General features: G+C 44.0%; 1 protein-coding gene across 1 annotated transcript in view; it reads left to right on the top strand.

Moving 5' to 3' along the window:
- Positions 1-14,346, top strand: part of LOC118880519 (signal-regulatory protein beta-1-like) — a 34,171-nt gene that overhangs the window by 11,373 nt on the left and 8,452 nt on the right. The window contains exons 2-4 of the mRNA XM_036824128.1: positions 3,887-4,240; positions 9,990-10,310; positions 10,896-11,225. Coding sequence (XP_036680023.1) covers positions 3,887-4,240; positions 9,990-10,310; positions 10,896-11,225 — 1,005 coding nt within the window. The remainder of the gene's footprint in view (positions 1-3,886; positions 4,241-9,989; positions 10,311-10,895; positions 11,226-14,346) is intronic.

Genomic DNA, 14,346 nt, shown 5'->3' with positions numbered 1-14,346 from the left:
AATTTGAATAGACTGATCATGAGAGGTGAAGTAGAATCTGTAATAAAAAACTTCCTACAAACAAAAGTCCAGGACCAGATGGCTTCACAGGTGAACTCTACCAAACATACATAGAAGAACTTATACTGATCCTTCTCAAACTCTTCCAAAAAGTTGAAGAGGAGGGAACACTCCCAAAGACATTCTATGAAGCCACCATTACCCTGATATCACAACCACACAAAGACACCGCCAAAAAAGAAAATTACAATCCAATATCTTTGATGAATATAGATGCAAAAATTCTCAACAAAACATTAGCAAACCAAATCCAACAACAAACAAACAAGATCATACACCACGGACAAGTTGGATTCGTCCCAAGTTCACAAGGATGTTTCGACATACAGAAATAAATCAATATGATACACCCCAGAAACAATACCACATGATCATCTCAATAGATGCAGAAAAAATGTTTCACAAAATTCAACATCAATTCATGATAAAAACTCTTGCTAAAGTGGGTATACAGGGAACAAAACTATTTATGACAAACCCACAGCTAAAATAATACTCAATGGTGAAAATCTGAAAGACTTTCCACTAAAATCTGGAAAAAGACAAGGATGTCCACTCTCACCTCTTCTATTCAACATAGTATTGGAAGTCCCAGCTACAGAAATCAGACAAGAAAAAGGAATAAAATGTATCTAAATTGGAAGGGAAGAAGTAAAATTGTCATTATATGCAGATGACATGATACTATATATAGAAAATCCTAAAGACTCCACACTAAAACTACTAGCACTGATCAACAAATGCCACAAGGTAGCAGGATACAAGATTAATACAGAGAAATTGGTTGCATTTCTTTACACTCACAATGTAATATCAGGAAGGGAATGTAAAACAAACAATACCTTTAAAACTCACACCCCCAAAAATAAAATACTTAGGAATAATCCTGACTAAGTAGGTGAAAGACTTATACACTGAGAAATATAAAATATTAATAAAGGAAATTGAAGATTATTCAAAGAAAAGGAAAGATATCCCATGCTCTTGGATTGGAAGAATTAATATTGTTAAAATGGCCATACTACCCAAAGCAATCTACAGATTTAATTCAATCTCTATCAAATTACCCATGACATTTTTCCCAGAACTAGAACAAATACTACTAAAATTTATATGGAACCACAAAAGACTCAGAATTGCCAAAGCAATCCTGAAGAAAAAGAACAAAGCAGGAAGCATAACCCTCCCAGACGTCAGACAATACTACAAAGTTACAGTACTCAAAATAACATGGTATTGGCACAAAAACAAACATATGGATCAATGGAACAGACTAGAGAGCCCAGAAATAAACCTACACACTTACAGTCAATTAATATTTGACAAAGGAAGCAAGAATATATAATGGGAAAAAGATAGTCTCTTCAGCAAGTGGTGTTGGGAAAGTTGGACAGCTGCACGTAAATCAATGAAATTAGAACATACCCTTTCACCATACAAAAAAATAAACTCAAAATGTCTTAAAGACTTAAACATAAGTCATGACACCATAAAACTCCTAGAAGAGATCATAGGCAAAACATTTTTTGACATAAATTGTACAAAAGGTTTCTTAGGTCAGTCTCCCAAGGCAATAGAAATAAAAACAAACAATGGGACCTAATCAAACTTACAAGCTTTGGCATAGCAAAAGAAACCATAAACAAAACAAAAAGACAACCTACTGAATGGGAGAAAATATTCACAAAGGATTTGACCAACAAGGGCTTGCTTTCCAAAATATACAAACAGCTCATGCAACTCAACAACATTTCTCCAAAGAATAAATACAAATGGCCAATAGGCACATGAAAAGATGCTTACTAATTATTAGAGAAATGCAAATCAAAACTAAAATTAGGTACCACCTCACATCAGTCAGAACGGTCACCCTTAAAAGCTCTACAAATAACAAATGCTGGAGAGGATGTGGAGAAAAGAGAACTCTCCTATACTGTTAGCAGGAACGTAAGTATGGAAAACAATATGGAGGTTCCTCAGAAAAATAAAAATAGAATTACCATATGATCCAGCGATCCCACTCATGGGCATATATCCTGACAAAACTCTTATCCAAAAAGATACATGCACCCCTATGTTCATAGCAGCAGTATTCACAATAACTAAGACATGGGAGCAACCTAAAAGTCCATCGACAGATGAATGGATAAAGAAGATGTGGTACATATATACAATGGAGTACTATTCAGCCATAAAAAAGAATGAAATAATGTCATTTGCAGCAACATGAACACAACTAGAGATTATCATACTAAGTGAAGTAAGTCAGAAAGAGAAAAAAGAAACACCGTATGATATTTCTATGTGGAATCTAAAAGATGACACAGGGAATTCTCTGGTGGTCCAGTGGTTAGGACTCCACACTTCCACTGCAGGGGGCCTGGGTTCGATCCCTGGTCGGGTTACTAGGATCCCACAAGCTACGCCACATGCCCTCCCACCAAAAAAATGAGGCAAATGAACCTATCCACAAAACAGAAACAGACTCACGAACATAGAGAACAAACTTGTGGTTGCCAAGGGGGAGAGGGTAGGGGTAATGTAATCTATTATATATGGAATGGATAAACAACAAGGTCCTACTATATAGCACAGAGAACTATATTCAGTATGCTATGATAAGCCATAATGGAAAAGAACATATTAAAAAAAGAATGTATATATGTATATACAAGAATATATATATGCATAAATGAGTCAATTTTTGTACAGCAGAAATTACCAAAACATTGTAAATCAACAATACTTCAGGATAAAAAAATTTATAAATGAAGTAAAAAAAAAAAAAGTAGCCCCCCAAAGAGATCTATGTCCTATACTCACCTGTGAATATTTTACTTTACTTGGAAAAAGATTTTGTAAAAGTGATTAAGTTAAGACTCTTGCTATGGGGAGAATATCCTAGATTATCAGTGGGGGCCCAATATAATCTTATAAGAAGGAGGCAGGAAAGCCAAAGTAAGAGAAGTACAAGTGACAATGGAAGCAACATTAGAGTCATAAGAAGATGGAAACCATGAGAAAAGGAGCATAGACAGTCTCAAAAATTTGGAGAGACAATGATCAGAGCCTCCAGAAGAAATGTAGCCCAACTAACTCCTTGATTTTAGTCCAGTAATACCATTTCTGGTCCTTTGACATCCAGAATTATAATAAAGCTGTCACTTCAAGACACTAAATTTTAGATAATTTATTACAGCAGCCTTCGGTAACTAACAAAACATGACTATGTCATTGGAAAAAAATGCTAGGGACTTGAAACAATATTCTACTTTCTTCTTAAACTAAATGTTCATTGTGTTGGGAGCTCTGCACATCACTGCCACTCAAGTATCCAGGTTGTTGGAGCCAACCTCATCATGAGAATGTGGATCTCTGGGGAAGACGGACGTTGGTCCATAAAGGCTCTTGCAGTTAAATGAATAACCTACAAAATATATCCATCACTTTTCCTCACAACTCAGTGGTCTAAAGAAGTCATGTGGTCCCACCTAATGCAAAGGCCAGAAGTGCAGCACTCCAGGAGGTGACAAAGTGAACAGCCAGAAATATTTGGTGAAGTATGACACTTCCAAAGAGGGCTCAAGTACTCAAACCCATTCTCTGCCACATCATTTAACCTCTCTGTGCCTCAATTCCTCTCTTGTATTAGGGTCTCACGTTATAGGCTCATTGTGCAGGTTGCATGCAATATACACACAATGGGCTGAGTTCAAGGCTGGCTCATGGTGTACTAAGTTAATGAAAACTGTTGTTGATAAATAATTGAGAAAACCTACTGGATCACCTAAGGATGAATAAATAACTCGATTGTGTTTCCCTCCAGGAGTGGCAGGTGAGAACGAGCTGCAGGTGATTCAGCCTGAGCGGTCAGTTTCAGTTGCAGCAGGAGAGACGGCCACTCTGCACTGCAGCGTGACCTCCCTGTTCCCCGTGGGGCCCACTGAGTGGTTCAGGGGCACAGGGCCAGGCCGAGAGTTAATCTACAGTATCAAAGGAGGTGCCTTCCCTCGAGTAACAAATGTTTCAGATACTACAGGGAGAAACAACACGGACTTCTCCATCCGCATCAGTAACATCACCCCAGCAGACACCGGTATGTACTACTGTGTGAAGTTCCGGAGAGCAAGCCCTGACGTGGAGGTTAAGTCTGGACCAGGCACTCATCTCACTGTGAGTGGTGAGTATGGCCTGGGTCTCCTTTGTCCCCCTGGTCTGTGACAGCAAGTCAACAAGAATGCCCTCCACCCTTTGAGAAGGAAAAAAAAAAAAAAGAATCAAGTGCAGCAGTGGGTGCTTATATCATGATCTGATTTCACTCCCTTCTACAGATCAGGGAAACTGAGGCCTGCAGAGGTCGTGCTACTTGCCAAAGGCCCCGCAACTGGTAAAGCTGGGAAAAGTCTGGAACCCCAGTCTGCCTGGCTCCACAGCCCTTGCCTTTTCCATCCCGTCTAGCCCTTTGGTTCCAGGGATGAGGGAACTGAAAGTCTGAGTGACTTGCCCCGTCACAGCCCAGGTATCACCTCCTGCCTCCAGAGAGTGCTCCCCTCCATGTGGCTGAGTCTTCTCTTTATTCAGCACCTCTTGAGCACCTACTGTGTGCCAGGCCCTGCTCCAGATGTTGTGGAAGCAGCAGTGAACAAAGCAGACAAGGGCTCTTCTCCCATGAAACTTATGTTCTTTCCCCTTCCAAAGAGAAGTCTCTCCAGGGCAGGGTTTTTTATTTCCTCTTCAGAAACATCACACTGAGAAGAAATTCCTAGAGGCATAGGTTCAGTGTTTACTCTGATGGCCCGGGCTAGAGGAGATGCCCAGAGGTTGGGTGTTTCCTGGGGGTCTGTTGGGAAAACCCTCCTGTGATTCAGGGACCAACTCACACAGTCACTGAAGGCTCCCAGCAGAGCTGGGTCATCTCAGAATGTCCCTCCCCAGGGAAGAGGTTCCCCATGTGGGTGACTTAGGGGTTGCCCCATTGAGGCAGCAAAGGCACTCATTAAGAGTTTTCTGACAAAGACCCTGGATCCTCTTTCTAACTCCTGAATCCTGACTGTGACACAGGAGGGACCTTTGACACTCTCTGCCCAACCCTCCATGTACAGATGGCGGCCTGAGGCCAAGAGGTGACTGGAACCCAGACCACAGTCCCATGGTCAATGAGTGAGGGGATCCTTCCAGAACCCAATCTGATTCCAGGCCAAGCTCTTTCCTGTACCAGCATTGGAACTAGTTTCATGGAAGAGCCTGGTGCATGGAAGTTGAAGAACGAAAGCTCCTTGAATTAACCATTGAACATGATGTCTTCATTGCTTTCCCATAGGTTCAGAAGGCTCCTCGCATTCAGGCCCTAAGTCCTGAGGCGACTGGCAACTTCTCCCTACTTTCAGCCACATGATCCCAAATCCCTCATTCCATATCAGCACCTAGAGCTGCCCATTGTTTCAATAGCTACTTAACATTCAGGGTATGGAGACAATCGTTTTCATTTTACAGTCTCCTGTTGAAGGATACTAAGGTGTTCCTAACCTCGGGCTATTGAAACAGCACTGCAGTGGATAACATTTCCATATGTCACTCTCCTCAAGGGGAAATACCCACTGGAAATAGCATTGCTAGATCAGAGAGTATGTGTATTTTAATTTGTGTGATTATATTGCCAAATTTCCCTCCTAGTCATGGTAGCAAATGAATCTTCCCAGAGCTTCAGGCATTAGCAGGGAAGTTGGCTTTATCCTGATTTTGCCGGTATTACTAAACTTCCCAGATTGTCGGTTCCTTGCTCAGCCAATCACAGCTAATAAGTGGTTCCACTGCCGCTCAGATCTGCTGCCTCCCAGGAGGCTGCTCATCCTCTTCCCCAGGCCGCCTGCCCAGAGGATTCCCTGGATGAGAAAGGAGGGAGGGGGAGGGGAGCAGCAGCCTGTCAGATGCTGAATCCTCCTCATGGCCCTTACTCCTTATAACCAGTGCTCTGAGGGTAGGGCCGTCTGTTGTCCCTTTCACATATGAGGACGCTGAGGCTCAGAGAGAGGACCTGATTTGTGAGCAGGTAGGGGAGCCGAGATTGAACCCAAGTACCTAGACTCACGGCCCTGCTCTCTGCACACCCCACTGTGCTTGTCAAAGTGTGGAGAAAACTCCAGGCCTGTCCTCTTAAAACCTTGTATTGTTCTGTTCTTTAGCAATAAGCATTTTAAAAAGTCCTGCATGGGAGGCAAGTCTAGCTTTACCACAGATCAGACAGATACTACAGTGTCTCATGATGTGCTGAATGTTCCTAAAATGCAGGGCTCAGCACACTTAAAAGCATCAGGAGTTTTTCTCTCCGTTGTTGCGATCTTGCTCCTTCACTAGGCCTCATGTGGGAGCAGCTCTGGGAAGCGTAGAATGGACAGAGCAAAGAGGGACCAGTGCAATCCCAGCAGCACCATGCCTGCCCATTTCTGGCTCAGCAGACTGAGGAGGAGGAGGAGGAGGTGTTCCCTAGCGGGTGCTGGGGCCCCTGCATGAGCAAGAGTTCATATTCTAGACTCAGGGGTCAGGAGCCCATGTCTTCCCTTGTTGCTACAGGGTCCCCAGGCCTGGGCACTCAGAGGCCACTCCTCCCTGTAGTTGCTTGAAGTCAAGAATCTCCGAGGGAAAAGGGGAGGGTGGTGGTCAGCGTGGGGGCTTGTGAAGGTGGGACGCTTGCTCTGCTGATGGACATGAAAGCTTGGAGGCGACAAGAAATACTTTTGGGACATGGTGGGTGGGTGAGGAGACAGTCCCTTCATTTCTCTCAGCCTCAGTTTTCTCATCTGTAAAATGGTGATCATCATGTTCTCCTTTCAGGAGAGTTGGAAGGATTTGAGGTGCTCTGTCTAAATCACCAGCACAGAGTAGGGGCCCCCCAAATCGAGGTGTTATTTCAAGTCTGTGACCCAGTTCCCTGTGCTGGGTCCCATTTCCTCATGTGTAGAAAGAGGATAATCACACAGCCTTTGCATGATGTCCTGAGGGTACAATGACCTGGTGACAGGACAGCCCCTCAGGGAGCGATGGTGCTGGCCTTCCAGACTGTGTGATCTTGGCAAGTCTCCGTTCCATCTAGTCCTCAGTTTCCCAATCTGTAAAATGGTGGTAATCACGCTGCCTTTCAGGGGTCTGTGATGACTCGAGGGGATCTAGGAAGTCCTGGATGGGGTGGACTGGGTATCACTGAGCACAGTGCACAGTGGTTGAGAGCACGGGCAGAGCCCCCCTGCCTGGGCCTCCATCCCAGCTCTGCCCCGTCCCAGCTCTGGGGTCTCTGACGAGTCCCTCCCCACATTGGGGCTTGGTGTCCTCGTCCATCAGTGACAGAACTGCCCTTACAGAGCTGCTGCAGGAACTGAATGAAGGACGCATGTCAAGAGCTTAGAGTAGAACCTGGCATATGGTACGTGTTCCACCAACGTGAGCTCTGATGTGCTGGAGCCAGAGGACCTTGGATGGGGTCGTTTTCTCTACAGGACTAAGTACAACTGGGGTTGGGGTGGAGCTGGGTTCCTTTTGACCTTGGCTGCTTATTAGAATCACCTGGGAGATGGTAAAAAGATCCCCAGACCCTGGTTCCACCCTAGAAATTCTGATTTAATTGGTCAGACATGGGCCTGGGCAGCTGAGTGTTTTCACTCCTGCAGAGGATGCTGGTGCCCAGCCAGGGCAGAGGAGCCCTGAGTCACGTGTTCTCTGAGGTCAGAGGGAAGGCTGTGGTTTTTCCAGGACAGAGGTGGGTCCTCCATGGTGCCTGGGTTGTAAGAACAGCTCTCCTGGGTGTGAGTGCTTCAGAATAGCCTGTGACGGTGACAGGTCTTAGGATGCCCAAGAAAGTCATTTGGAGTCGATTGGCAGGCACACACCCCACCTCCAACAGAGCTCACCTGGGCTGAGAGGGGCGTCCTCCCAACTCAGACCACCCTGTTCAGACCCGAGCTTCATCGCTGGGGAAACCTTCCCATCTTTACACACGTGTGTGTGTAAACAGGCTCTGGAATGCCTGCAAATGCTCCCTGCTCAGCCTGGAGACCTCCTGCCTCAACACACCACAGTGACACTGACAAAATCTGTTCTTCCTCCTTTCAAAATGCTTCCAGCTTCTGTAAAGAGCTGATCTGCAGGAAAATGCCTGTGATCTCTTGTGTGTTTTGAAAGCCAATTCCCCAAACTTGTTTCTTGAGGGAATTATTTTTAAAAATGGGAACAGATTTATAATGTGGTGTTTCTACTAGTTGTTTCATGTGGCTTTTTGCATGACAGCTGCATGGAGCATGATTTGAGACTCTTCTTGGTGTTTCTGTTGTGCTTTTGTTTTGCCTTCTTACTGCCTAAAAAATAAATGGGTAGTTTTAGAACTAGAATGGCCAGATCTTATGATAACAATCATGGGTGTTATTCATTTTTTTAAAATTATGGGTGTTACTGATTAAGCACCTACTATATGTCAGGCTTTGTGTTTTACATATATCCTCGCTCATCTTACCAGGTGGTGCTTGTATCTACTTTGTCCAGAAACAGACACTGAGGATCAAGGATAAAGAACAGTGACACTAAAATCAATCTGTCCTGCATGCAGTGAGATGAGCTCTGACCTTTACTTGCTGGGTGCCCTTGACCAGCTTCGTCCTCCCTGAGCCTTATCCCATATATGGAGTCACTCTTGGGCCTCCCTCACAGGGCTGGTGAGGGGATTAAAGTGTTGAGGGTGATGGAGAGATCAGGCCATCTTTAGGCTCTGAAGAAACTCTGGACAAGTAACTGATCAGAGTATCTTGTCCCTTTAGGGGTGTCCAGGATGCTGGTGTTTATACAATTTGACATATTAAGGTAACTCCTTGCTATGTCCTCAAACGTTTGATGAGTTTTAGGAAGCAAGTTAAGTATTTACAAGTGCAAATATTTGTAATGTTTGCTGTCTGCCGAGTTTTACAGGAGGTGTTGAGTAACAATGAACAATTGGGAAACACCCTACAGGAACCTTCTAAAGAGAGAAACCACCCTCACATTTGATTTACCGGTTTGTGTACCTCTGGGTGCTTTATAGGCCGGTGTCTGTGTCTCTACAGATTTAATAATAATTAAGAAATTAACCACCACTGGTTTCTCAGCACTCAGTGATCTTTCTTCTCAACCCAAAACTGAACCAAGAGAAGAACCCAGACTCAGAAAAACATCCCTTTGCCCCTTTCCTTTGAAATTCAGGGATTGATACATTAGTCCTACTGGAATATTCGTGGAAAGAATGAAAATTATGAAGTAAATTCATAAACACCTGAAGGGACAGCTCTGGATATAAATACAGTCTGGGTTAAAGAGAGATCTGTGTTTGTTTAATTTTGTGAATCATCTTGTGTTTTACTCATAGCAAAAATGCTCCCACTGCCTGATTTAACCCTCACTGCAGCCCGGGAAGGATAATGCCTGCTGTCTCCTTTCACAGACGAGGAGCTGGGAGGTGCCATGGCCACACCTCTCGTTGGATGGCCAGCCTGGTTCAGCTTTCATGTGGTCCCGCTATGACCCTGCTTCCCCTGCATTTACTTCTGTAAACACTTTTCCGAACTTACCTAAGTTTTCCAGGGGAGCCCAGCTAGGAACAGTTAATAGGAGAGTAAGACCAATCAGTACTTTTGTTCCTTTGCCCAAACTGGTGGGAAATCACCTGGCTGATGTAAGAAGGTGGACTTTGAACTCAGGCCTGGAATTCGATGTCAGCCCTGCCCCTGACTCAGAGTCACCTCTGGGAACCTGTGTGTCTCCTCTGTCAGATGAGCATGATGACACTGCCCTCCCAGAACTATTTGAAGAATTTAAAAAATAATATGTGTGGTGGTTCTTAACCGTGTCACATTTTTATCATTAGGGATGATAATTACAATCATGTCCATCATTTATAAATGTTCCTTTTGTAGCCAAACCCTCTCCTCCTGTGGTATCAGGCCCCGCAGTGAGGGTCACACCTGAGCAGACAGTGAGCTTCACCTGCAAATCCCACGGGTTCTCCCCCAGAAACATCTCCCTGAAATGGTTCAAAAATGGCAATGAGCTCTCAGCCTCCCAGACCAACGTGGAACCAGAGGGAAACAGCGCTTCCTACAGCATCTCCAGCACAACCAAGGTGGTGCTGGCCCCGGGGGATGTTCGCTCCCAGGTCATCTGCGAGGTGACCCACATCACCCTGCAGGGAGACCCTCCTCTTCGTGGGACAGCCAACTTGTCTGAGACCATCCGAGGTAGATGCCCCTCACGCCAGCCTAAGCCCGCACCTACCCTCAAGGCCCCAGCCTGTTCCTCCTCCCTGCTTTGTGCTCCAGGCCTCAAATTGCCTGGAATCTACTTCCTGACAGTCCTGCCCCATCACCAGGCTCCTAGAGGAGCTGGTCACTAACTCCTGTTTTAATGGCAGCTGCCAGGTTGACACCCATCATGTGCCAAGCACTGTGCTAAGTAGTTTCCTTTACTTTATCAATTGTTTCTCCAACTACTGAGCACCTACTATAAGCCAGGCCCCTATGTGCTTGGTGATTTCATATATTTTGCTGCAGTTATTATATTCCAACTGCATGCCAGGGGCTGTGCTTGTAGATGACACACATTATTAACCTAATAGGAGCCCAGTCCTTGAGCACCTACCGTGTGCCCTGCAGTGTGCTTATGATTTCATTTATATGCAAAGAGACCCTCGGTGTTTGAGCACCTGCTGCATGCCTGACTCTGTCCTCTGGTGACTCCCTTGCTGTGCTGGAAGCTGTTATCCAGCCCCTCTCCTGTGACCTGTTGGTTCCATAAGGTCAGAGCTTCTGCCTATGCTGTTTCAGTTCCGCGGACCTTGACGATTACCCAACACCCGATGGCGGGGAACCAGGTGAATGTCACCTGCCAGGTGAGCAAGTTCTACCCCCAGCGCCTACAGCTGACCTGGTTGGAGAACGGAAATGTGTCCCGAATACACATGGCCTCGACCCTCATAGAGAACAAGGACGGCACCTTTAACCGGACGAGCTGGCTCCTGGTGAACTCATCTGCCCACAGGGAGGCTGTGCTGCTCACCTGCCAGGTGGAGCATGACGGACAGCCGGCGGTCACCAAACACCATACGCTGGAGGCCTCTGCTCCCCAGAAGAACCAGGATGCAGACGAACCTCTGGGTGAGGCCTCCACTCCAACTGACCCAGTTCTTTACCTTTTTTATTTAATATTAAAGGTAGTAATTCATGTTTATTATAGAACAATCTAGAAGACAATAGGTGTAAAATAGAATTTTAAAATAAGTTCCCTCCCCCAAATCCCACACTCCCAAGAGTGACCACTGGTAAGAGTTTAGCATTTTCTTTATAGATCTTTTGACAGAAATATCCATGAAAGAAAGTAGGAAGGAGGGAGATCTTCCTGTTCATAGAGTCCTGCCTCTCGCTTTCTTCAACTAACAGTAATTATGTTCCTCATTCCCTGTCCACCCACCCACCTCCCTCCTCCTTGTTCTTTCTAACCTCTGCTTAGTCTCTCTCCAGCCTAGACTTTTCCATCCATATCAGTAACATCACCCCAGTAGACATCTGCACCTAATACTCTGTGAAATTTTGGAAGGGTAGCCCTGAGGACATGAAGTTTGAGTCTGAACCTGGCACCCAGGTGACCATGAGTGGTCACTGCACAGGGCTCCTTTGTCCCCTGATGTGTGACAATGGACCAGCAATGATCACAGTCGCTCACTGAACATTTTCTAAATGCAGATCTCAGTTCAGCTGTTCCTGCTTCAACAACACAGAGGGTTTGGAGTTTACAGAAGAGACTCAGGGAGAAGTGGGAGACGGGAGATGTTGTTGAAGATTTGTTGCCTTTAGTTCAGATGATTGGGCTAAACTAATAAAGGTGAATCTGAGTCCCTGAGGACAGGAACCACCAGCCTGTATGACAGATATGTGCTAATTAAAGACAGGTTCCCCCTCAGCTGGGCATTGTCCCAAGGACAGTGCCCCTTTCTATGAATAAAACATGTCTTATAGGCTATCATGTAACATCAAGAGAGGGTCGAGTCACATCCAGAAGTCTTTCCTCCAGAAAACCTTTCAAAGTCCCACGTTCCTTCCAACATGCCCATGGTGGTGTCCTCATCTTCTGGGTCCATGCTGGGTCACTGAGTGGCCATGTCCCTGCCTGCTGGAAGACTAAAGAGAGGAAGAGGAGAACAAACAACTTCCCTTAAACAAGAGATATAGAGAAGTTGCATAATTGTGTTCACTTTAACTTACTCTTGTGTGCACAACCAGTTGTCAGTGGAGTCCACAATTGTGTGGTCATACGGTTAAGGACCTTGATTTTCTACAAAACTAATACCAATGCACACTTAATATATAATCAGTACTAATTCCCTAATATCATTTATAATGGAGTATAAATTCAAATTTTCCAAAATATATTTTATTGTTGTTTTTGTGCACCAAAATTGTTTTTAATTCATCTGTAAGTTCTTGGCAAAAATTTTCCATGACTCCTTCTGGGCCTTGAGAAACTATTTTTTTATTTGAAAAAGAATTTGAATTGTTTAAGACTATTCAGATTATTCATTTCATATAGTGTGAGCTGTGGTAAGTTCTGCTTTTGAAGTATTTGTTCCATTGTCTCTAAGTTGTCAAATTTATGCTTGTATAGTTGTTCATAACATTCCCTTACTATCCTTTTGATATCTGAAGGGTCTGTAGTGATGTCCTCTGTTTCGTTCCTGATATTGGGCATGTGTCATTCATTTTTTCTTTGCAGTTGTACTAGAAGTTTTTCAATTGTATTGGTCTTTTAAAAGAACCCACTCTTTTTTTTTCTTATTAGTCATCAATTTTATACACATCAGTGTATACATGTCAATCCCAATCACCCAGTTCATCACACCAACACCCCCAAACCCCCTCCGCTTTCCCGCCTTGGTGTCCATACGTTTGTTCTCTACCTCTGTGTCTCAATTTCTGCCCTGCAAACCAGTTCATCTGTACCATTTTTCTAGGTTCCACATATATGCGTTAATATACGATATTTGTTTTTCTCTTTCTGACTTACTTCACTCTGTATGACAGTCTCTAGATCCATCCACGTCTCAACAAATGACCCAATTTCGCTCCTTTTTATGGCTGAGTAATATTCCATTGTGTATATGTACCACATCTTCTTTATCCATTCTTCTGTCGATGGGCATTTAGGTTGCTTCCATGACCTGGCTATTGTAAATAATGCTGCAATGAATATTGGGGTGCATGCGTCTTTTTGATTATGGTTTTCTCTGAGTATATGCCCAGTAGTGGGATTGCTGGATCGTATGGTATTTCTATTTTTAGTTTTTTAAGGAACCTCCATACTGTTCTCCATAGTGGCTGTATCAATTTACATTCCCACCAACACTGCAAGAGGGTTCCCTTTTCTCCACACCCTCTCCAGCATTTGTTGTTTATAGAATTTCTGATGTTGCCCATTCTAACTAGTGTGAGGTGATACCTCCTTGCAGTTTTGATTTGCATTTCTCTAATAATTAGTGATGTTGAGCAGCTTTTCATGTGCTTCTTGGCCATCTGTATGCCTTCTTTGGAGAAATGTCTATTTAGGTCTTCTGCCTATTTTTGGATTGGGTTGTTTGTTTTTCTAATATTGAGCTGCATGGGTTCAGTTTTGGAGATTAATCCTTTGTCCGTTGATTCGTTGGCAAATATTTTCTCCCATTCTGAGGGTTGTCTGTTCGTCTTGTTTATGGTTTCCTTTCCTGTGCAAAAGCTTTGAAGTTTCATTAGGTCCCATTTGTTTATTTTTATTTCTTTTTCCATTACTCTAGGAGGTGGATCAAAAAAGATCTTGCTGTGATCTATGTCAGAGCGTTCTTCCTATGTTTTCTGCCCAGAGTTTTATAGTGTTCGGTCTTACATTTAGGTCTCTAATACATTTTGAGTATATTTTTGTGGATGGTGTTAGGGAATGTTCTAATTTCATTCTTTTACATGTAGCTGTCCAGTTTTCCCAGCACCACTTATTGAAGAGACTGTCTTTTCTCCATTGTATATCCTTGCCCCCTTTGTCATAGATTACTTGACCATAGGTTCATGGATTTATCTCTGGGCTTTCTATTCTGTTCCATTGATCAACGTTTCTGTTTTTGTGCCAGTACCATATTGTCTTGATTACTGTAGCTTTGTAGTATAGTCTGAAGTCAGGGAATCTGATTCCTCCAGCTCTGTTTTTTTTCCCCTCAAGACTGCTTTGGCTATTTGGGGTCTTTTGTGTCTCCATACA

Source organism: Balaenoptera musculus, chromosome 15 (genome assembly GCF_009873245.2).
Source record: "Balaenoptera musculus isolate JJ_BM4_2016_0621 chromosome 15, mBalMus1.pri.v3, whole genome shotgun sequence".
NCBI classification, from domain to species: Eukaryota; Metazoa; Chordata; class Mammalia; order Artiodactyla; family Balaenopteridae; genus Balaenoptera; species Balaenoptera musculus.
The sequence above is the reverse complement of the archived record's forward strand: the minus strand, read 5'-3'. Positions and strand labels throughout refer to the sequence as shown.